The sequence below is a fragment of the Watersipora subatra genome, chromosome 8, assembly GCF_963576615.1.
Source record: "Watersipora subatra chromosome 8, tzWatSuba1.1, whole genome shotgun sequence".
NCBI lineage: Eukaryota > Metazoa > Bryozoa > Gymnolaemata > Cheilostomatida > Watersiporidae > Watersipora > Watersipora subatra.
In genome coordinates, this window is record NC_088715.1 from 58,377,069 (window position 1) to 58,401,632 (window position 24,564).

At 36.7% G+C, this 24,564-nt stretch overlaps 1 protein-coding gene across 1 annotated transcript in view; it reads right to left on the reverse strand.

Moving 5' to 3' along the window:
* Positions 1–20,625, reverse strand: part of LOC137402788 (uncharacterized) — an 81,945-nt gene extending 61,320 nt beyond the window's left edge. Inside the window, exons 1-2 of the mRNA XM_068089294.1 lie at positions 20,557–20,625; positions 15,221–15,325 (exon numbers count right to left, since the gene is read on the reverse strand). Coding sequence (XP_067945395.1) covers positions 15,221–15,325; positions 20,557–20,625 — 174 coding nt within the window. The remainder of the gene's footprint in view (positions 1–15,220; positions 15,326–20,556) is intronic.
* Positions 20,626–24,564: the final 3,939 nt, after the last annotated feature.

Genomic DNA, 24,564 nt, shown 5'->3' on the forward strand with positions numbered 1-24,564 from the left:
GAAGTTATAAAACTGGTTTAAGGGTTATTGTCACGAGCTAAACAGCTGGTGCACCGATCCTCCCAAGCAACGCCAAAACAGAGGCAATACAATGGGAAATAAACCCACTGAATCTTAAGAGTCGCCAAGCCAAGCTCCAGAAATTGTACCAATATAATTGCCGATCCATTGATGGCACCCAGAGCACAGAGTGCTGAAAGCATCAACCCTGACAGAACCGGCCAGATTCGGAAGCATGAACCAGCCCAAAATAGCCCACTAGGCTTCAGGTGACATACTGCACTGGGATAATTAATATAACACAAAGAGCAGTCAGCTACAAAAAATTTGTTAGAACACACTTTAAACTTTGCTGCACTGATTAAGTAGATTTTAATTATTATAATAAAATAGTTGTATTTTATGTGTTTTGAAACATTGCCAAAATTTTTTGCTGTTGAAACAAATTTTTTGTGTATCAGTAAAAATGAAAAACAAAGACTGATTATTTTAAATGACCTTTCTATAACATCCATAAAAGAGCTCTATTTAATAAAAGATGATGAAACAAAACTTCAAAATGTTTTACTGGCTGCTGCAATTCAAATAGTTGCTATAGTAGACAAGCTCGATTCTAACAAAACGCAATTTGCAAAATAGGGCAGTCACAACGCTCACCCTCAGAGACTGATGAACAAACCATTCTTTGCAATGCTGCTGTCTCCTGCCACGAAGCTTCTTTTTCGCTAGGGACCTATTTCGTGCGAGGTAGTACGAAGCACTCGGTATATGTTTGCTGCCAAACATGACTGAATAGAAGTTACACGGGTGAGTGAGCTCACAACTTCACTCAACATCTTCAAACATTTATTACCCATAATTCTCGACAGCAGACACTTTCCGATAATCTTTGATCATGAAATACTGTCTCTGGTCTCTATTTGAATAGAATTTAATTTGCGTTGCAAAAGAGAATCCATGAATAATCATCTGGTAGCTTCACTACCAATAGGTCGAGGCTCGACATTGTTGATTTTAGTAACGACGAGAGCTGAGAGCGATGATTAAAAGTCTTTTGATACCATCTTTCGCCCTTTCCTTTCATCCTCCCTTTCCTATTATTTTAGAATTCATTATAATTAGGATATCACCCGACGTGCTCCATTCTGACCCAGAGAGCAGCCATAGCCTAGTGGTCTAAAATCCTGACTAACAAACAAGAGGTCAGGGTTCAATTCCCAAGAAACAACACTGATGGTGACAGGAATAACATCCAACTGGGCATGTCTCCAGTGGTCTACGTTGTCAACCATGTCTGACCTATATCATAAAGGCATTGTTTGTACAACAAACAATGTATTTAATTTGCGTTGCAAAAGAGAATCCATGAATAATCATCTGGTAGCTTCACTACCAATAGGTCGAGGCTCGACATTGTTGATTTTAGTAACGACGAGAGCTGAGAGCGATGATTAAAAGTCTTTTGATACCATCTTTCGCCCTTTCCTTTCATCCTCCCTTTCCTATTATTTTAGAATTCATTATAATTAGGATATCACCCGACGTGCTCCATTCTGACCCAGAGAGCAGCCATAGCCTAGTGGTCTAAAATCCTGAATTGACATATGTGACATATGTGACATATATGACACATATGCATGCGCATTTCGAGTTATTTGTTAATAGTGTGTTTCTAAGATAAATATTATTTAAAACCTGATGCTCCGGCAGCAATCTGAATTCAAGGCGGAGAATTAACCTTGACATAAGCAGATTTGGATATCAAGTAAAAGATGGTGTTTGACTAAATTAAATACTTCTTCTGATAAAAGCTTATTAGTCATAGATGAGAGATTAAAATCGTTTGATAAATCTTAAATAACACACAAATGCTTTGAAGATGGCAGCCTTTTGTCCATAACCAGCTAAAAAAACTATTTTTATTATACTCGACGACATAGAAATGTAATTTTTATTGCGAGCTCATTTTTAAAGTAATGAAGCTTATAAAACGTTACAAACAAAATATATGGGAGCTTTGAACACTTGAATCTTTCCAAAAAATGTTCAAATATGACTTCTTATCTCGAAGGAGTATGGCAAATTCATAAGGTATCAGACAGTTTTACTTATAGGGAGTTGATACCTCACTTTTAAATGGCTCAAACTATATATCCTACTCCGTTTATACACTCATAAAATGAAAGCGTTTGAATGCTACCAAACCTTTTAATTTACATTTATAGTTAAATTTCATTCAACAATTAAAATTTCTTACACAACATACTGAGATTCCATTTTAAAAAGTTTAAATGTATGCAAGTTTGAATAAAAAATAAAACAAATACAAAATCTTCTGAAATAGATGCTATGTTTAGTTGAACTTTCAGAAGCTTTTTAAATCTCATTTAATTAACTCGAAATTAACTGAGCAGTCCGTACGATTTCTATTGCTATTAATAGAACACAATAAATAAATGAACCCATGAAAGATTATAAACAGTTGATAAAAGTCACACAAATCTCGACACTGTTCATCAAACACTTGTTGAGTGGAAACAACAATACATTACGTTTCAATGCTTGTGAGGTTATGAGATTTTAATAGGTTGGGTGTGCAGAGTGCATAAAAATATTCAAGCTATCAATTGCTATCCCAAACTACTAACTTGCAAGGTTAATACAAACAGTTCAGCAAATATGAGAGTTGCCTGTCTCTAGCTTAAATGCATACTTGATAAGCCAGTTTAAATCAAAGCTGTCGTGTCAACTACCTACGTAAAACCAACCTTGCATCCTTGAGCTTTCCGACCTCTGGCGAATCGTCTGCGTCTCATAGCATAAATGAGAGCCAATGTTTTTGCCATGTCAAACCTGTGCAGTTCGCAAAAACTTTTTTTGTGAATCAAAAATCCTTGATAAATTAGACTGCTTTCACCGACTTGCAATGAGCGATATTGAAAATCACGACTGCCAGGGTCTACCGACGACGTCTAGAAAGATACATCATAATCACGTGATGCAACATTAAATCAGGAAGATACACGAAGCTAACCGATGAATTAGCGGATTATGTTTATCCTAGAGGTTTATCGACTATTCTAGTAAGAGATAATTACGTTTAATTACTTGTAAATGGGAAGAACTCATGTGGAAGAGCCTGCTGACTAGCAGAGCAAGTGTTCCTCTAGTCTTATAAAGCTGTCTTTGCTGTTGGCAGCCAAGCTTTCATTTAGCTTATAGTGACAATAAACCTCGAGTGGAAACCCAGTATGAATGTCATCTGATATGCGTGTAACTTTTTTGGTAACTACAGGCGACTGAAACGTAAACACTGCCAGTATATAATAGCTTTTTTGTATTTTTGTTAGTTTTTACCGACACGCAGTAAACAACACTATGAGCAAACTCGCTGAAAATACGTTTGTATCTATGTAGTGGTTATGAGAAAAATGTTTAAATATAATTAATTTTTCAATTGTTATAAGATGTCATACATAGTTATTCTTGTTTATATTTGTAATATACTAGTAAAGTTTGTCATATCTAAAATAATAGACCTATTATATATATTATAATAGACATACATGCAGGTAAACTCATAAAGTCACTGTCTGTTATGGCTTATTTCTGTTAGGAGGTCTGACAATCTGTTAGCAAACCTGCTTGTGAGTATCAAGAGTTTGAAACCTCAATTAATGCAAGTTAAACTAACCCACTTGTACAGCTCACTCGTCTGCGCGACTCACTCCTCTGCGTGACTCACTCCTCTGCGTGACTCACTCGTCTGGGCAACTCACTCGTCTGCGCGACTCACTCGTCTGCACAACTCACTCGTCTGCACAACTCACTCGTCTGCACAACTCACTCGTCTGCACAACTTACTCGTCTGGGCAAGTCACTCGCCTGGGCAACTCAATCATCTGCACAACTCACTCGTCTGTACAACTCACTCGTCTGCACAACTCACTCGTCTGCACAACTCACTCGTCTGCACAACTCACTCGTCTGCACAACTCACTCGTCTGCACAACTCACTCGTCTTCACAACTCACTCGTCTGCCCAACTCACTCATCTGCACAACTCACTCATCTGGGCAAGTCACTCGCCTGGGCAACTCACTCATCTGCACAACTCACTCATCTGTACAACTCACTCGTCTGCACAACACTCTCGTCTGGGCGACTCACTCGTCTGCACAACTCACTCGTCCGCACAACTCACTCGTCTGGGCAACTCACTCGTTTGCGCAACTTACTCGTCTGCCCAACTCACTCATCTGCACAACTCACTCGTCTGCACAACTCACTCGTCTGCCCAACTCACACCTCTACACAACTCACTCGTCCGCACAACTCACTCGTCTGGGCAACTCACTCGTCTGCCCAACTTACTTGTCTGCACAACTCACTCGTCTGCACAACTCACTTGTCTGCACAACACACTCGTTGTGTAAAAGTGTTGCAAAGTGAAATATTGACAGGAGACATCACGTTTATTTCAAGGCTTCTTGCATCTCATACTAAAGGAGATGTAACACTTTACCTAGCAATAAATTTTATATTTTCATTTATTTCCAAACCAAATTTAGGCTTAATTTTCTTTGCTTGCAGACTATTTGATGGCACATTCAAATGCTGTCACAAGCTTTTATCACTGCCCTTGTAATACTTTGTAAAAAGCATATATGACACAAAGATGAAAATGATCAACTGTTTTCATGCTTATAAGCTCGATAAGAGCAAACGGTTAAGGAATATTTAACTTCACTGTTTCACAAACTATTGCAATATCAATATACTATAATGTCTGGTACTGTGAGAGAAGCACAATGATCTAAAACATTTGGTATGATAGTAACACGCTCATTACTGCTTTATATAGAAGGGTTCATATTAGCTTATTTTTAAAATCTCTCCAAAATACCAAAAAGATAAAAAACTGCATATCTACAATGATGGCGAGTTGTGCTTAACGTTTTTCTGCCCTAAGACAGACATGATCAACGATTATAAATTGGTCCATGAAAAAATTACTGCTGACTACATGAAGTTGTCTGCCCAATCATGATTTTACACAAAGCAAGATATAAAATATGATGAATATGTGATCAATTCCTCAAGGATCAAGTATGTATGATGTCTTCTTAGCTTACTACAAACCGAGACTGTGTGTGTGTATGTGTGTTTCTAAGAAACATTATTGTACAAACCATGGCTCTGTGATCTTAGCTAGACATTTCTGAGTCCAGTGGTAAGGGAACCTTGACCACTGCAGACATGCCAAGTTTCAGAGAACAATTTAAGGTTGAATATCATTCTCGTCACCACCAGTTGCTTTTTTGGGAACTGAACCCCACCCGACCTGTTGCTAGCAGGTCAGGTATTCTAGACCACTAGGAATAGCTAAACAAATAATAAAACCTTATAAGAAAGCAGCTGGAACTAGCAATAGTTGTCTTTAGGGAGTAGAGCAAACACTGGGAAGGGCACAAATAGCATAAATAATGAGCAGAGGCCTGAGAAAAACATGAGGAGGCAAATGAAGTATGAGAAAATGTATAGCAATAAATGTGATACACAGTACCCTAACGTCTCTCAAAATCTCCCAAAATCTCACAAATGAAAAAGGCGGAAATAGATCCTCGTTGAATGCACGAAGGAAAACACTGGTGAAGAATAAATACATCTATTTTGAGGCCTTTTTGTGATTACATAAATGGGTTGTGCATTTGATGTAGAACACTAGCTTTTTTGAGCCTATGCAAGACAATGTATGCACTTTATTTGCTAAGATAGAACATATACATGTAGATACTTTTTTTTCGAAAAAACTGAGACCAGCAAAAAACTAACAATAATACACTCTATGACATCTAAAGCAGGTGCTGCAAGACCGGGTCGTGACCTTTACATAAACACTAACATTCTAACCGGGAGAAAACACTCGTTCTGCTGAGACTAGCCATGAGTCATTAGATTAGTCAATGGTAATTACTGAAGGCAATCAAAGCTGAAGTTGTCTACCTAATCTAGTTTGCTTTTTTAATTTTCAAACACCACCCATTGTGGTGAAATCTTCAGTCAATGGTAACAGTGAATTTAAAATACAGACACTTGGTAAACCAGCAGTATTAGTTGATCTAACTCCACACTAATGCTCAGTTGCAGTAGTTGATCTAACTCCACACTAATGCTCAGTTGCAGTAGTTGATCTAACTCCACACTAATGCACAGTTGCAGTAGTTGATCTAACTCCACACTAATGCTCAGTTGCAGTAGTTGATCTAACTCCACACTAATGCTCAGTTGCAGTAGTTGATCTAACTCCACACTAATGCACAGTTGCAGTAGTTGATCTAACTCCACACTAATGCTCAGTTGCAGTAGTTGATCTAACTCCACACTAATGCACAGTTGCAGTAGTTGATCTAACTCCACACTAATGCTCAGTTGCAGTAGTTGATCTAACTCCACACTAATGCTCAGTTGCAGTAGTTGATCTAACTCCACACTAATGCACAGTTGCAGTAGTTGATCTAACTCCACACTAATGTTCAGTTGCAGTAGTTGATCTAACTCCACACTAATGCACAGTTGCAGTAGTTGATCTAACTCGACACTAATGCGCAGTTGCAGTAGTTGATCTAGCTCCACATTAATGCACAGTTGCAGTAGTTGATCTAACTCCACACTAATGCGCAGTTGCAGTAGTTGATCTAACTCCACACTAATGCACAGTTGCAGTAGTTGATCTAACTCCACACTAATGCACAGTTGCAGTAGTTGATCTAACTCCACACTAATGCACAGTTGCAGTAGTTGATCTAACTCCACACTAATGCACAGTTGCAGTAGTTGATCTAACTCCACACTAATGCACAGTTGCAGTAGTTGATCTAACTCCACACTAATGCACAGTTGCAGTAGTTGATCTAACTCCACACTAATGCACAGTTGCAGTAGTTGATCTAACTCCACACTAATGCACAGTTGCAGTAGTTGATCTAACTCCACACTAATGCAGTACACATGCAGTTTGAAGTTTTAAGGAATGACCATTTACACTATGCATGAGTTGCTGACTCTCAAATACTGTATCATGGAAGTAAATTCACAGTAGATAGCAGAAGGCAATTTGCAGTAGCAGTGCAGTAGTAGGAAACGTTTACTGTGCACTAGAAGCTGTAATACACTGCAACATTACTGCGTACTGCACAGCCACAACATAGTGCAGTTCTAATGCATCACAACCTTACTGAAGGCGTATATATATATACACGCATGCTGCTGTTTCTCCATTTTCTGTGTGGTGTCCTAACAGACAAGCTTTAGCCTGCGATCTGTAGACTTGAAAAGCAAATATTTCAAACTAGCCAATTCTAAATTCAAAAACATTTTTTGTAGTTTTAAACACATTTTCAGACCAACTATTATAACTGTGAAAGTAAACCTTGATATTAATGCCTAATCATATTATTCCCGCCAGTGGAAGCTGAAGAATATTTTTAAAAACAGTATAGAAGAAGGTTACCTTATGGCGCCTTACAGTGCCTCGCGTTGCGCGTTCACAACTCGAGTTGATCAACTCGAGTTGCACAACTCGAGTTGTGAACGCGCAACACGACTTTTCAAAAGTAAGGTGCAATATATTGGTATTACGGTAGCATAACCGTAGATCTGGTTATATTACCAATGGTATATCAATAGACACCCGTTAGCTAATAGAAATTAAATTATGTGTGTACTGTAAAACTAGAACTAATAGCGAATTATTAGAATTATACTGTGCCGAGTTTGCAACTCGAGTTGTACAACTCGAGTTGCACAACTCGAGTTGTACAACTCGAGTTTGTAAATATAACTCGAGTTGTACAACTCGAGTTGCACAACTCGAGTTGTACAACTCGAGTTGCAAACTCGGCACAGTATAATTCTAATAATTCGCTATTAGCTCTAGTTTTACAGTACATACAGTTTAGTTTCTATTAGCTAACGGGTGCCTATTGATGTACCATTGTTAATATAACTAGATCTACGGTTATTCTACCGTAATACCACTATATTGCACCTTACTTTTGAAAAGTCGTGTTGCGCGTTCACAACTCGAGTTGTGCAACTCGAGTTGTACAACTCGAGTTGTACAACTCGAGTTGTGAACGCGCAACGCGAGGCACTGTAAGGCGCCATAGTTATCTTCCTTTTGTGTCGCCTCATAATCCACTCAGCCATGGCCCATTAAGTGTTCTTTGTTCGCGTACAACAAACTAAATAATTTCTGCTGTTATAGAATAACACCAGGACAAACAAGAAGCTTTCAAGAGACAAAAAATTTTCTTACTACTAAATAAAAATTGTAGCATTGTCGCAAGAATTATTTTTGAGTAAAATGATAAAGTCCAAAGAAAATGCTTCGAGGTAGTCGTAATCACAGATTTAAAGCTGAGATCATACAAATTTTGGTAGTACGTATCAATAACATCTTGGATTATGCATTTCTTCTAGTGGGAGTAGTTTTAGGCACCGAGTTTGTTGAGCGAAGATCAATACCGGGTGTAGCGAGGACAAACAGTAAACAATCTATTGGCTCGTGTTATAAAGACTTGGAATATAATTAACCAAACACTTGGTAAGACACTTAGGCGTACTTATGGCATGGGTGAAAAGCAGGCATTGCATAGGAATATTTAAAGTTCTTTGACAGCTTCAGTTATATACCTGTTATACTCTTTGTTATTACACGCTTCCATCAGTATATGATGGTTTTATTGGTAGTTATCCTCTCTCCACTTGGAAAAGACCTACTTGTTTGAAACAGATACCATGAGTTTGTGATTTGTCTAATAGCAAAGTTTAAGCTTTTTCTAACATTATTAAAATTACTTACTACAGAACTCTCACTAACCATATTTCAGTTACGTAAAATAGAGTATTTATAGTATTATTACTAGTGGAAACAGAAACATGTTTTAAACTTTATTCACTTCCAAAATCTGTTGCCAGTAATTTACCTATCTTCAGATATAAAGTGTAATTTTAGAACAACGCGGCTATAAAGTCCACCAACAAAAAACTCTCTTTTGTGAAAATTCTTCAACTTTGCCATCTTGAATATTAGTCATTTGTCTGCTAAAATTTTTAGAATCTTTCATCTTATGGTTGAAAACTCAATAAAAGCTCAGACAACCGAGTGCTAAACTCACAATGACAATATTTCATGCGTGAAAAATGTGACCATACACTAGGAAATCGCAATGACAGCTTTTATGTAACGAGCCAATAGAGTGCAGACTGAATACAAGATTATTAAAATGATATTATTATACATTATTTTGTATGATCGCTATAGTTACTATGGTATTATTATATACGGTTATTATGCAGTGTAAGCTGTGTCATATGCAAGCAGTTTGTGAATGTGCTAAAAAAAAACTTCATGGGTTTATTTCGCCCGATGAAACTAAATTCTGTGGTGCGAATGGGCAAAATCTCGTTGTGCTGACCTTGCACAAAAATGCAGGAATTTGTTTTATTATTACTTCATTGCCAATAATTTCATTTTAAACAGAAAAGTTTTTCAAATCATGCCATACAAGAATTAGAAACGAAAACAAAAGAAGGCAATGAAGGGTGTTTGTAGTATTTTCTATTCTACTTCACGTTCACGCGTCTGGGCCTTTGCAAAATAAGACTCTTCTTGCATCTGAAATTCTAGTCGGTAGAAGTTTGAGCAAGGCTGTGCACTCCTTATGTTGTAGTTAGATACAAGCTAATCTGTATCGTCTCACACCGCACCACGTGTGAGCTGCAAGCTACGTACCTAAAATACCTTATCCTGATCTGATTTTAACACCAAGCTAATAAAACTAAATTGATTCATATAAACATTCTTAGATTACAGCTGCCAGGAATCGAATTCCATATGATGAAAATTAAAACTTATGAGAATGCTTGGAAAGGGCTTGTGGAGCGGAGTCCACACATGCTGCTACAAACTCTGTGGATACAGCTGGGAGAGCAGCTGCCTACCGCTAGAATAAATAACAGCTAAAAGACACTAATAAGCTGACACTGTTTGCATTTCAGGAATAGATTGAGAGGCTGATGTGGCAGATAGAGCAGGTACTTGTAGAGTCAAAAGGTGAGATGGGCAGACTAAGTAGAAATCACTACTCAAATGTGACTAGCACTGAGTAATCTTCTCCAACATTCTAAGCTTAACTAAAATATTCTAGCCTTAGCTTTTATTTTTCAGATCAGAGGATCAAAGATTGTCCCAAGAACAAGTGACACGCAAGAACAAGTGACAGTTGGTTTACACCAAATCAATATTTGACCTTGCAGACAAAAAAAGATTATCGCATCCCACCATCTCCAATTAACAATCTCACTAGCTCACTGACAGTATACATAAACATATTTTCAACGACTTGTATTTTAGGAGCGCCTTCGCCACCAAACTTGGAGTTATGCTTTCATATAATAGTTTTTGAAAGATTGCCAATGTGCCCAGCATTTTTTATTTCAGCAGTTAACTTAATTAAATATGCTAGCCCATTCAGTGTGCCACATGTTATGTGTCACTTTGATGATAAATTTGCACATGCCAACCACCTAGTGCGATCTTTTTAATCACACGGAACTATAAAATAGTGCTACAAAAGTTAAACTTTGGGTGATTTTCTGCGCTCAGAGCTTCATGATTGAAGTTGACAGTAGCAGTTGAGGTGAGATGCAGTTCAAACTGAACACAAAGCTGCCACTGGGTTCACTGAATATCAGCACTGTTTACTTGTTTACTTGTTTAGCTTAGCAACGCAACAATCCATCCTTTGACAATTATAATACCTGACACTAACCAGATTAAATCTGGGAGTCAACTAAACTGTTTCCTGAAATTCAACTAAGCATTTCTCGTAATGTAAACAGCAAATCAACGAAGGCAATACTCAATTGCGTTTCAGCCTTTGCCTTAACACACATTCTAGTCTCTGGTCTAACACACAGAATCCAACATCACCGAGAGTACATTTTTATAACAAGCATGACAAGTATGGTCATCAGACAGTCTGATCAGCAAACTTAACATCTATTTCAATTGAACAGTTGTGCTAGTTAAATCCAGTATCAAAATTAACAAATTATTTTCAAAATATTTTATGTTTTAACAGTCCTGAGAAACTCTCATTAAAGTTCTGGCAGCGAAACTAATTTTGAAGAAAAGCTAAGCTGAATTTTCGATCGACATCAAAAAATAGTCTTTACTATAATATGAGCCATGTCCGTCCGCCTGTCTGAATTCACACTACGAGCGTTTGGAAAAAAATTGCCTTGTACGGGGATCGAACCCAGGTTTCAGATTCTAAGGTACACACACTACCACTATGCCACTTGATCAACTTGCTGCTCTATAAAATAATTATGCATATACTGATTTACACATGACGATCTTTACTAGAAATCTAGTCTACTAGAAATGATAATCAATTAATGCAGCAGTCACACTTTTTCCAGATTTCAGCTGAAAGCTTAGGTTATAGAGATTTTAGCACACATTGCATTTGGTGTTTACGAAAGGATCTTCTATGTATGAAGAGGATTTTAGCGCCTACTTCACTTGTCTTAAAAAAGATCTTCTAGGTTTGCAGGTGTTGATAGCCATGTTAAATACTACCAGTAGTAGCTTCTGATTTGTAGCAAGTATCAGCAAGTAAAAGTTTTTACATCTGCGTTAAGGTCAGTCGGCATTATTAAAGTCATAAGCAAGTAGGTATCATCAAGTACCTAACCCGTTAATTGGCTAAGTAAACAGGAATCAGTGGGCAAACATAATCAAACAAACTGACTCCTGGGAAATTGTTACTCCAGTAACCAACCAGTGGTTTTTAATCGGCAGCATTCTTAGGTTACTACAGATCCTAAGCGTGTAGTGAAAGTTATAGAAGCACTTTACTGTTCTTCCAGTATTTACTAGCATCTAATGACAGCCGTTCTTCTTAACACAATTCAAGATGAACTTTTACAAAATTTTAGTAGATTTTATCAGAAAGTATCAGTATTTTTCTATCAATTGCATTAGTTTTGGATGTTTGAAGTGATCTGACAGCTAGGATGTTTCAAGAATAAAATTGGCAAAATTGATCCCGGTTAAAATGCTGAAAAAAAATATGTGCAAAATGACATCACTAGTTGGTATTGCTGCTATAGTTGATATCAGTTATTGTGTTCAAGTTGCAGCGTAACGCATCTCTATTCTGTCAGTCTATTTTCAACTATACATGTCATAATCGCACTTTCGCTTGATCTGAGCATTTTAAACGCAATCAAGTTTTGTCGATTTTAATCTTGAAACATTCTGGCAGTCAGATCACCTCAAACATCCAAAACAATTGCAACTAATAGAATGATACAATCATAAATGATAAAAAATACCGATATTTTCTGATAAAATTTACTAAAATTTTGTGTAAGTTCATTTTCAAGAAATTTTGAATCACAAGTTCAACGTTTTTATATAATCATTCAAAAACTCTTTGTTCCACTTATGGAGCTGACTGCATGCATGCAGATAGTGAATGCTCTCTTATACCTAGTTTCTTTAAAGCCTGGTTCCCACATACACCCCAAGCACCGGCTATGATGTGACACTGGGGTGACTTTTAGGATACTAATTAGACAATCTTTGGTAGGGAAGATAACTCTAGTTTTAGAAATATACAGATAAAAACATCTTAACTTAAATTTACTGAATCATGTTGTAAATTAATAATGTTGATGCGACATTGAAGCTGTCTTGAGAACACTAATTAGATCATGTTTGGTAGGAAAGATAACCCGATATTTAGACATATACAGATAACATATAAAAACATCTTTCTAAAAACGCTGAGATGCGTTGAGTATTACGAGAGCTCTCTGATTAGATGACAATAGCTAGATAACAATGGTTCTCAGGCTCTCAGATACTGAGCAAATAGTACTTCGGAAGGTGTAAAGGTCCCAATCAAAATTATGCCCCAATTAGCTGGGCTGCTTATTAATACTTGACCAGGTTGTTATAGCGCTCTCCATTAATGCTGTACATAAAAATGTCACAAGTAGGTGGGTGCTTTTATGGGGTTATTATCTCTCTCTCTCTAGTGCAGGCACTCATGCGAGCACTGATACAAGGCACATGCATTGCTTACCAACTCAGATCGGTTGTTGCATGTTTGAAACTCTCGCGTTTAGCTTGAGAACCATTAGCTAATTCTGCTAGCATCAAGCGCTTCTCTTACAGCGAGTGCATTTCTTACATTTTAAAATCAGCAATAGTCCTTTCTGCAGCTTAGATTTGATTTTTAATTGAATTAGAAAGAGTAATTGCGCTGAAAAGTACACAACATATTAGCCAAAGTTATATTTGTAATAACTCAAACTGGAAGGTCGGAAAGTACATACCATGACGCAATACCGAGTTCAGTGAAGCTCTCAGGCTATGACCTAATGCTGCAGATTGAAGTGAATGATAAAAGCTTGTGAAAAAAAGAAAAGTTAAGACCTTAGCCTAAAGGCCTAGCTACACACTCTCAGAAAATACAACGTTGATGCAGAGTGTAGATATTTGTTGTGCCTACAAGCGTTCTAACGCTACTAAACCATGTGCCGCATTGACAAGACGACTGACCAACAAGAATATGCTTCGGTTGTGTGAAGACCTTCATATCCTTGCTGACACCTTTTGAATTGAATTGAATCTAGTTAATCACTATGGATCAATTGACTGAAGAAGAGATATTGAACTTTATAATCTAATATAGGTCATTAACAATTAGTGATAACAATTATGTATGTTTAGCTAATCACACTGTTCCAGTCTTGCTCAAGAAAAAGCCCCACATGTTAACGGTGAAGACAGCCAAATACAAAAACACTTTACGTCGCTTGCGCAAGGAATAGTTGCCATTATCTTGCAAAAGTTAATCTTGGTTTAAACTAGTGTTTGGTAAAAATGAATAAAATGGAACTGAGATTGTTAGAATCAACACTTCAACTAATCAAATTTATCTCGACTGATGTAGATCAGCTTGGTGGTTTGGAACGATTAATCGACAATGTAATGTCAACGCGTTGGCAATGCAAACGATGTAATGTGACGGTGCATTTAGCCTGGTTTAAGGTCATGGTCATTTGTTAAATTATGAATGCTTCTCTGCAGCGAAGTCTAGTGATGAAACATCTCAGCATCATTAATCACAGTATTTGTTCACTTAAAAGTTTAGTCCTGCGTAGCATACTTTAGTGTGGAGATATGAGAAAGATTTGACCATTGAAATAAAATACCTTCAAAAGATTTATTTTTCAAAATATTGACACTATACTAATACATACCTATTGAGCCTACAATAATTTATTAAAAAATGAAAACAAAAATCTTTGAAAATTCAGATACCTCCAACAATATCGCAATTGTATTCAGAAAGACGAGTTATAATTTTATTTTATAAGTTTTACTTTGTTTATTCATATCAGTTTGCAATAAAAAGATTTGTTTATATAATTCAAAATTAGAATTAAAACATAAAAACTGAATACTATTAAATTTGGTAAATATAGATAACTGTAAACATAGATAGAAACTTTAAAATGGTAGCAAGAAGAAACCAGAATAAAACTTAGTAAAATGGGCTTAGCGATTTATTATGTCATAAACCTTCTTAAGCGTGGCAATTAATCAGATTTTATAAAATATGGCAATTAAAAACTTCTCTGACTGTTTATAAACTCATCTGTAACTATTTATTTGAAGGAATGACAACTCCAGCGAATAATACATTTGAAGCAGGGAAACTCGCTGAATGATGGCCAGAAACAAAAAATAGACTCGAGATCTTTAACAATGTATAAGACCTCTAGGATCTAGGGCTAAAGGAGAAACAACCAAATTTATAGTTGAAGCTTAGAAACGCAGGGTTTGCTGACGATGAGTACCAACTAGTAATGCTGCCGGTGTTTACACAACGCTGACCAATAGGTCTTCTTACAAAGCATAAGTGAAACCTGGCCACATAACTTTTGCTGTTTGTTTAGACTATTGATATTGACGGCAGCCTAGAATCTTTGCTTACTGTGAGCTGCAGGAACTGGATCGGAACTTCAGGAACTCAACTTGCCGGCAGGTAAATGCTGATATTTTTTGCAAATACTGTCTGTCAACAGAACTTGAGGAAAGGAATTCACAAGCGGCTAGGAATATACTTACCGCTTTGTGCGTTGCTCGAGTTTTCTTATGTCCATGTTGCTTGTGTTTAGCATGATGTGTTTTCTTGTGTGTTGTTTTGTGCCGATGACGGCTGTGCATGCCCTTCTGTAATAAACAAAGTTTGTGTTAGCAAATTATTGTCAGGAATTAACACTTTAAAAACTGGGCCTGAGAGAATTTGGAGATTTTTTCTCTCATCAAATCCTACACTTGAGAAAACTCAGCTTCACAGCTACGTGTTGTTTTCTTCTACTTTTGCTAAACTTATGAAAACATAGCCTCTTTATTTGAAACAGGTTTTCAAAATAATTCCGAAATTTGAAGTCCATTTAACTATTAACTCATGAGATATTACTAAAATAGTGAGAGCATTTCAAACTAGCCGAGAAATGAGAAATGGCTGCTGACAAGACATAAGTTTTTGATGACAATCCGGTTAAAGTTCTTGGTAATGAAGGATTAAAAATAGACAAAACTAGAAAGTGTTTTCTTCTTAACAACAAGAGTTTGTCACTAAAACTATTGATTTTCTGTTTATATAAAGACATACACACTCTATCAAACTCAGTGTAATGCAAGAATTATGTTTTTGCGGTTACGTCTGAAACGTCACTTTTTGAGAGCGTGAAATAAAAACTATTCACTCGATTTATTGTTTTTTTTTCTTTTCTACAAGCTTAAAGCATGAGAATAATATTTATTTCACAAAGAATTGCACTATCCTGTGTGCTGTCACAGCTGATGGAAAGTTATTGATATGGTTTAGGATCAGGGAACCTGCTTGTATATACAATACTAGGCTTTAAAGTGTTAACACTGACTGTATCAACATGAAACAGGTGACTTTTTAAATGAAAATGCTGTGAGTTTATCTTGAGCATGCCTCTATACAGGTTAAACAACAGTGACACATTTACATGTATCAACAAGGCTGCCCGTGTTACAATCAGCTCACAACGCTCTTCAGTTGTAGCCCAAGAATCTCTTCAGACAGTTCATGAATTAGAATCATGTAGTAATATAAAATTAGACTAAACCAATCATATTACAGTTTCAATAAACTGAAGTATTTTCGTTTGTCTTTTTTCCCTTTCTGTTGTTACCTTACAATAAATCACTTTATCCTATGCCTGATGACCCACACTCAAATAAATAAATAACTGATCACTTTATGACTGACACTTTCCAGTTATGAGTCAGAGACTTTAGATATAGAGAGTATGATACTATGATACTTGTAGTGACACCTTAAAAGCACTAAATCAAAGTTCAGTCATTTTTGTCAAAAACTGAAAATGTTAAACCCCGCGCTGTTTGGCAGCTGCCATGAACACTCTTTCTTTACGCTCACACAAATTATTTTGAGGAGTTATTTTGACTGATGATAATTTATGAATTGTATTTTGCATTTGATAATTCCAAGCTGAAAAATCATTATTGACAATAGTAATTTCCCGTGAGTCTCATACCAGAACGAAAACTTGCCAATGTTGGTAGAGCAGTTATTTAATCTTTCCTGATGTACGGTTGTTAACATTATTATGTATGCATTCCGACATTTCGGTCGGCCTATATTGCTGCCGTGAGGAATTATGGGAATCTTTAAATGACTTGCATTAAATGTTAAGCAAAACTAAAGGCCTTACATCCACAAGAGCATGCATATCAATGCCACCATAACTTCAGCATATCACCTTCAACCATAGCACAAAGAAAGTATATACCTTATAGTTTATATACAGTTATAAATGGCGTAGAGAATATATGAGAAGGGCGAACAACTCTAACAGAAGAATTTGAAGTTTCTAAATGTTTGAGAAAAGTTGAAGCCCGCACTCGGCTTGGAGGCACTAAAGGTTTACGTTTACCAACAAAATTTTCATGTGAATAGCGTAGAACCAAATGTCAAATATAACAACCATAAAAATTTCAAAATACAAACAAGACAGATTTCATTAGCGGATTTTAGCTCATCAAAGTTACACGTTAGGGTGTAATAGAACTACTCAGCGCCAATAGAACTACCTGTAAACCTATATGAGCAGATAAAACAAGTTCTTACCATGCGGTGCATGCGACTATGCCTGGTCAAAACCATCCTGCTTGCCAACTAAAGCACTTGCTTGTATATCTAACAATATCTGCTTAACATGTCATCTACAGAGCACTTGTTTTGACTTGCCAACTGAAGTGCCCGCTGTGGTGACTCCTCAATGCACACATCTATCAGCTTTTCTATATCCACTCATTAGATAATTAATGCTTGAGCATGAGATGTATTTAATTAGCAAAGCCTCGTTTCCAGCAACCAAACAAAAGAATCACGCTTTGTCTATCACAATGCCTATAGAATGAGAAAGTGGCCTAAGGCTATCTTATCGGAAAACGTAATCGAACAAATAGTTGTGATATTCCTCAGTGCGTTTATTTGGGCAACAGCCAAATTCTGATTTTTTGGCATAGTTAGTTTGTTGACTACCAGAGTGTCACCAAAATATGACTTTTAAAAAACTTCTATTTTCGAATTGGAGAATGGCAGACTTACAAATCAGTAATATGAAAGTTGAAACGACGTACTACAAAACGATTACATTACGCAGTTTAAATTTTGCTGTGGCCTTTTATTCTGCATCCTTTCACTAATTTGCTACTTCGTCAATCAGAGAGTAAATAATCTGTTTTATATTTGGGCGATTCCAAGATTTGGACACTTTTCATAATTTAAACTGGGTGATTCTCAGTGCAACTTTTACGACTTTTGCATAGTATTTCAATGCTTGCTAATCGTCTTTAAAAAGCGACTCAATTAGATTGCTTAAAAATATGTATTAAAAGTTGGCTCCAAGAATCGTTTGATTGTAGATGGCATGACTTACAACGCACCTCAACTCAAAGTTGTGTTGATGACTTTTTACAAAAAAGGCTTTCAATAATTAGGAACAGCATCTAAACAAGATGCCAGCTATTTAAGCTCATATAGGTGTGCACAAGTTATTTGGTGCTTGCAGGACTACTGATGCCGTGTGTCTCATCGCCTGAGGTATTTGATAAAGATCAATCAATAACTATTTTATTAATTAGCTAAACATCAGTGATATTCATTGTCCCCTTCTCTCACTGTCATCCACGCACACAAACAAAAGATGACCTCATCCGGTATTGTTTAGCTATGAAGGATAGTTGTAACAGCAAATACCTCTGTAGAAATCTATGACAGTGTTGACACTAAGGCAGGTATTGTTGCGTGACACTCAATATACTAGTAATTCTGTGTGTGCAACTATGAATGCAAGAGCATTCTTAATAAATGATAATTGCAAAAATATTAAAAATACTTTTTTTCATTTTAAAAAATTGGCAGTTGACGTAAAAATTGGCGTAACACAGTTTTAAAATGGCATTGTTTAAAACAACTTTTAAAACTATTATAAACTATTATAAATAAAATAAAGCCAACAGAAAATGGTTGTTTTAGTTTTTCACAAATAGGTAAACGAGCTGCACAAGATAAACAACAACAGACGTGATGAATTATTTGAATCGATCGGAAATAAAAACTATTTATTCGCTTCAAACTTGTTTTCATCGCCATGCCATTTAATTTTTTTGGTTAGAAATCATAGTAAAAACTGTTGTGACAAAACGAAAAAAATTTAATTTAAACTACTTTAATTAATAAACAACACTCTGCACATAAAATAATTCTTTACAGAGAAAGTAATTTTATTTTTCTAACTTCACAAAAAGCAATTATTTCATTTTTAACCACTTTTTAGTACATTATCTACATATCTTTAAGATTTATTTAATTATCTGATAAAATAAGGATCAAAGACCAAACTACGCAACGCGTGCAGAGATCCAACACAAATAAAAACTTGTTTATAATTGTCCAACTTGGTATAACTTTATCATTTGCTTGTTTCGCATACATTTTTATTTGGGATAAACAAATATAAATGTATGTTGTGTGATCTGTGATCTGTACAGGTTGTTATCTTCAACTACCGAAAAATTAAGTGTTCAGAACTCAGCCTACATAATCATTCAAAACTGATATTACAGCTGTTTGGTTTATATATTTGAAATCAGGACAAAATGAGGATTAATTTAATACATAATTTACGGTTATTGACTAAATTCACAATGAGTAACAATGCTGTAAATGAGAATTTTAGTTTTCCAACAAAGGGATCCAGTTTACTTTGCACACAACTGTACCCATTTTCTAAGTAATCCTCGTTCATGTGGTAAATGCACTGAAGTAGAAAACGCTAAGATAATATATTTCAAGCTATACTGAATCTAAGGAAAATTAGATCTTACGCGGGCTTCTACTGGTTCATCAGTTGCTGTCTATTAGCTGAGCTAGAATGTATATATTAGAGTATATTTACATGCGCGTAAGTCACACTGCTGAAATGTGTGCATAGCAATAAAAGGCCTAGAGACCAGATTCACTACAAAACTCAACTATAAGTATTAGTTAGATCAGGCCGTCAGCAAATGGTATAGGCTGAACCAGCCACTCGAAAAGACGAAACTGTTCAACAACAAGATAAACACCAAGTAATAATTTTTTCCAAAAAATATAAAATGTTTACATGTTTTTGGGTTGAGCAGCTCATAGATTTACGTATATGCCTGTGATGTATTATTCTATGAGGACCTGCAAGTGAAAGAATTGCACTAGTCCCAACACATAAAACAGGAAGTGTGTGTGTGTGTGCGTGCGCGCGCGTGTGTAAAACTACATCGTGATGTGAGAGGTTGAGCGCATGAAAAGTACATCGGAATAAGTTTTTGCTATAAAACAAACCACAAGTGAACGAAGGCATTGAGTGATTGTATTTATGGTACTTACATGTGGGTATCATGATGTTCCCATGACAAACTTAACCCGCAACATGGAAATGGCAAAAAGCCACACATTAAGTAAGTTTTATTACTTGCAAAATTTTATGGAATGTTTCGATGCTTGTGAAAGATGGAACCAGCACATCTGAATGGTCCGAAAGAAAATACCACACCAGCTATTCCATTTTAAACATTTTCTTTGGTTCACTCAATCTCAGTTTAAAAGCATCCTGCTAAGCACAACAGGAGTTCTCTGCTATGACCTCTAGCGTAGAATTCCAAATGTTTTCTAACACAGTGCCTGCGGCAATCCGCAACACACAAATGTCCATTGTAGCACTTATCGCACGAAAACTCAATGTGCGCACAATTCCAAATGCATATCATCTGCACAAAAAGGAACATAGTGAATATCTAACTGTGACGCAATCATCTAACCAAGAAATAACATGGTGACTGTATTCATACACCAAACATACCTTTTTATGACCCGGTTTATGGCCGGCATGACGCTTGACCATACGCATGCGGCGCATGTGACTCGGCATCTTGAGGCTCGGCAGCTATCTAGCGATTGCAATGGCGTTGATCGTAAAAGACAGCATATACTTCAACTGCCTTGAGCTAGAATGATTGCTGTCGCAGCTTACATAAAACACATTTTTCCTTACAATGCTCATAGAGATTGTCATGCAATGAAGGTGCGAAAAACAAACTCGAGATGAAAGGACGTGTTTTTCTTGTTTTTATAAGCACTCGCTTTTGTACATGATCAGGTTTACCGAAGCAATTCAATACAGTTCACCAGAATAGAATCCTAAATAAACTCAAGTAAAACAAAAGAAATTAAATCGTTTGAAACCCGTTGTTTGTTTAAGAGCGATAGACACCTTGCTGCAGCTGATTAGCTGCAGCTGATTAAAAGTTTATCCAAGAAGCAGTTGGCTAATTGAAATCGATGTCAGTGGTATAACAGGAGGCAAATCCTGGCTGGGACCAGTTCATCTTGAACATGTCTCTATGCAGATGAAAAAACCTTGACACGTTTACACATACCAAAAAGGCGGTGCACGTTACAACTGGTTAATAAAACTCCTCAGTTGCACTAGCAAGTCGTAGAGTAAAATGATAAAATACAACTAGAGTAAACCAATTGTATCACATTCTTAATGAACTCAAGTATTTTCGTTAGTCTGTTTCCCTTCTCCGTTGTTACCTGCATTAAATATTATACCTTAGGCCTAATAAACCACACGCAGGTAAATAGCCCCATTACTTTAATAAATATTCCATCATGCGAATGATATGGATTTGGAGTTGTGTGCACGTTGAGATACCATGCTATAAGTACTCCATTGAACATTTGCATGTTGTGGATCGAGACCTGCGCTTTGCTATAAAAGATGAGGAATTTTACTCCAGAGATCGTAACGGTGCACTTCTGTCTCACTTAGCAGAAGGCCTTCGAAATAGGACAGACTGAAGTGTGGAAAATGTTTAAAATGGAATAGCTTGCATGGAATTGTTTTGCACATCATTCACAAGCGTCGTTTCCATTTTTCTCAAAAATGAAACATTCAACAAAAAATTGGTGAGTTACAAAACTTGCTTGAATTGCGGCTTTTTTGCTGTTTCTATCTTGCTGATGACACAAGAATGAATATTAGTCATGTCTTAGAACTATAGTGTTTGTGACTTCCGCTTTGCAGTTACGAGTCAGATTTATCAAACATTAAAGGACTTTGAACAAGATCCTGGTTTGTTTTCCAAGATGAGTGGTTAAAATATAATATTTATGATTAATTAGTTATTTCGAAATAGGCTTTTTATTTATAAATCATGAACTTTAGTGACTTGGTAGACAGATGTAGCAGCATTGTTACATTCAAGCGCATGAATATTACAAATATGGGTTCACCAAAGCTGTGAAAACCCACTTTTCTGAAAAATTTGGTTATATAAGTCATAGTCAATGTCAAGCATTGTAAACTCAATAACAATTTTTAAAGAATACTAAACTATATACTTGGTTAAAATGAGGGAGACTGATTTGAATGAGGCTAAGATATGTTGCAATATACGCACAAAGAATCTGAACTTTAGAAAAAGTTTTTTTTCTAAAGAAAAGTTTTGCCATACCTGGCAAAAATCTACGGACAATTAGTGCGAACCTAGCCATACTAATCCCGACTATAAAGACAACAGTAGGCCGTAGGGAGAGCTGTGCTTAGGTCGACTAATGACAACTTTCTTGGCTAACCACTGGCTGCTTCGCTTTTCAAGGTCGTATCTCAGTCTCAAAACAATTGAAGTCCAGACACCTACGTTAACTTCTAGAAAAGACCAAATTGCATGTCTGAAACTGCGGCTACAGAACTCGATCTTTTACAGTTTTGATGTTTGTAAAGGGCACCGTGTCGACACTGTTTTCTTTTCACAGACTGAAATTGCACGACAATGTTTTTTTTTCTGCTTTATACCTATTAGCTTTTTAGCCATTAGATATCTTTCATAAGACCCAAGGCTAATACTCAGTAAGGGAGCATACTAAAGATTAGTTCATAAATGTTTGCCATTTTTAGATGAAAAAGAAAGTTAGCTTTTTCTTTTTAAAAGTTACCAGAAATTATCATTTCTGGTAACTTTTAAAAAGAAAAAGTCTTTGCTCGCTAATTACATAATTATCAACAAGAAAATCAAAATCATTAAAACATCACTAAAATACTGGTCATAAAGCTGCCGACATCAAATGACTCCGTTGAACTTGTCAATATAAAGATCAGTTACCAATTCGGTAGCATACGTGACTTTAATAAAAAATAATGACTGAGAAACAGACCTTGTGATGTTTGCATAACATATTATTTGGATCAATATCGTGAAAATCCATTTTAATAATATATTTCTCATTTGTATAAGCGTATCATTCATATACAGAAATAGTATGCTAGCACGATGGCATTTCTAGGCAATAGTTTTCAGAAATGCATGTATGAGCGCCCTACGATCCTGGAGAAATAGTTTGAGTTAGTGTCATTGCTTGTAGCAGTAGGCAGCCAATTTTCTGTTACATGGTGCTCACGGGAGGGTGCTGACGGGAGGGTGCTGACGGGAGGGTGCTGATGAGAGGGTGCTGATGAGAGGGTGCTGATGGGAAGGTGCTGACGGGAGGGTGCTGACGGGAGGGTGTTGATGCGAGGGTGCTGATGGGAGGGTGCTGACGGGAGGGTGCTGACGGGAGGGTGCTGACGGGAGAGTGCTGACGGGAGGGTGCTGACAGGAGGGTGCTGACGGGAGGATGCTGACGGGAGGGTGCTGACGGGAGGGTGAAGAGAAGAGCGAGAACAAGTGAGCTTGGGAAGGAAAGTGGGGTGAGGAAGAAAAGGAAAAAAGAGGGGAGTGAGGAAAAGTTTGGGGAAGAAAGTGGGGAGGGTGGTTGAACCATATTGCTAAGTGAGAAAAAACATTTTGGGAGTGCTATTGGAGTGGGTCGACATCTGGTTTGCCCACTATTGAGCAAACTAGTGGGCACTGGGCTATGGTCCATAGGGCTAATGGTGGCCCATTACGAGGCTAACTATTAGCCCATTAGCGAGCAAGTCAAGCGAGCAATGAAAAGTGCAGTATTTTTATGACCTCGCGACATTTCCGCTCACATTCATGACGAAAAGACCAAATTCCAGGAGTAAAAAGCGAAAATAACGACGATACATTACTACAATAAAAGAGGAAACCAGTTTGTATCGCTTCACCACACTCAGCGTTTATTTTAAAAAGAGCTCATGTTATTCACAGAGCTCACTGAAAATTTATTATTGACTTGTGCCTTGTGAGATTGTGCTACTTAGTGATTAAGCTAGGGGTTTGCTAGTAATAAAGGTATTAGTGTGCTAATAAAATAACTTTTCTCCGCATCATTCTTTAAGAATATTAAAGCATTTCAGTAGATTGTTAATATTTACTTAAATAATGACCAGCCTAGGCTCCAATGAGCCTGAAGATGCATGGAGAGTTCTATTAGAGACTGAGCTAGCAATCCAGTTATAAAAAGGTAAAAATAACTTACACGGCTACACACAAAGTGCAAGGACGAAACCGATTATGAAACAAACAGCTTTGAATCGTAAAAGAAATCATGCGGTAAGAAAAACATTAGAGAGTTTACATAAGACTAAGGAGTATCTTAGGATGCCATACAATATTGAACAAAGCGAGTATTTGATTTAATAAAGAATGACTATTAACTGCGCGACTCTGTGAAATTAAAGCTATGCAAACCTCTTGATTCCTCGCGACTGCACGCGCTAGCTTTATCACAATCACATTGGGAATCTCTGACAGCGGATTTAGTAAGCAATGCTGTTTAGAAGTAGTACTGTGATGCCTTAGTTACTAGTTCATACAGAATAATACAATGAAAAGATTCTGCTACATTCTGTTTGAGCAATTCGAACCCATTCCTAAGAAAATTAACATTTTATTTTTCA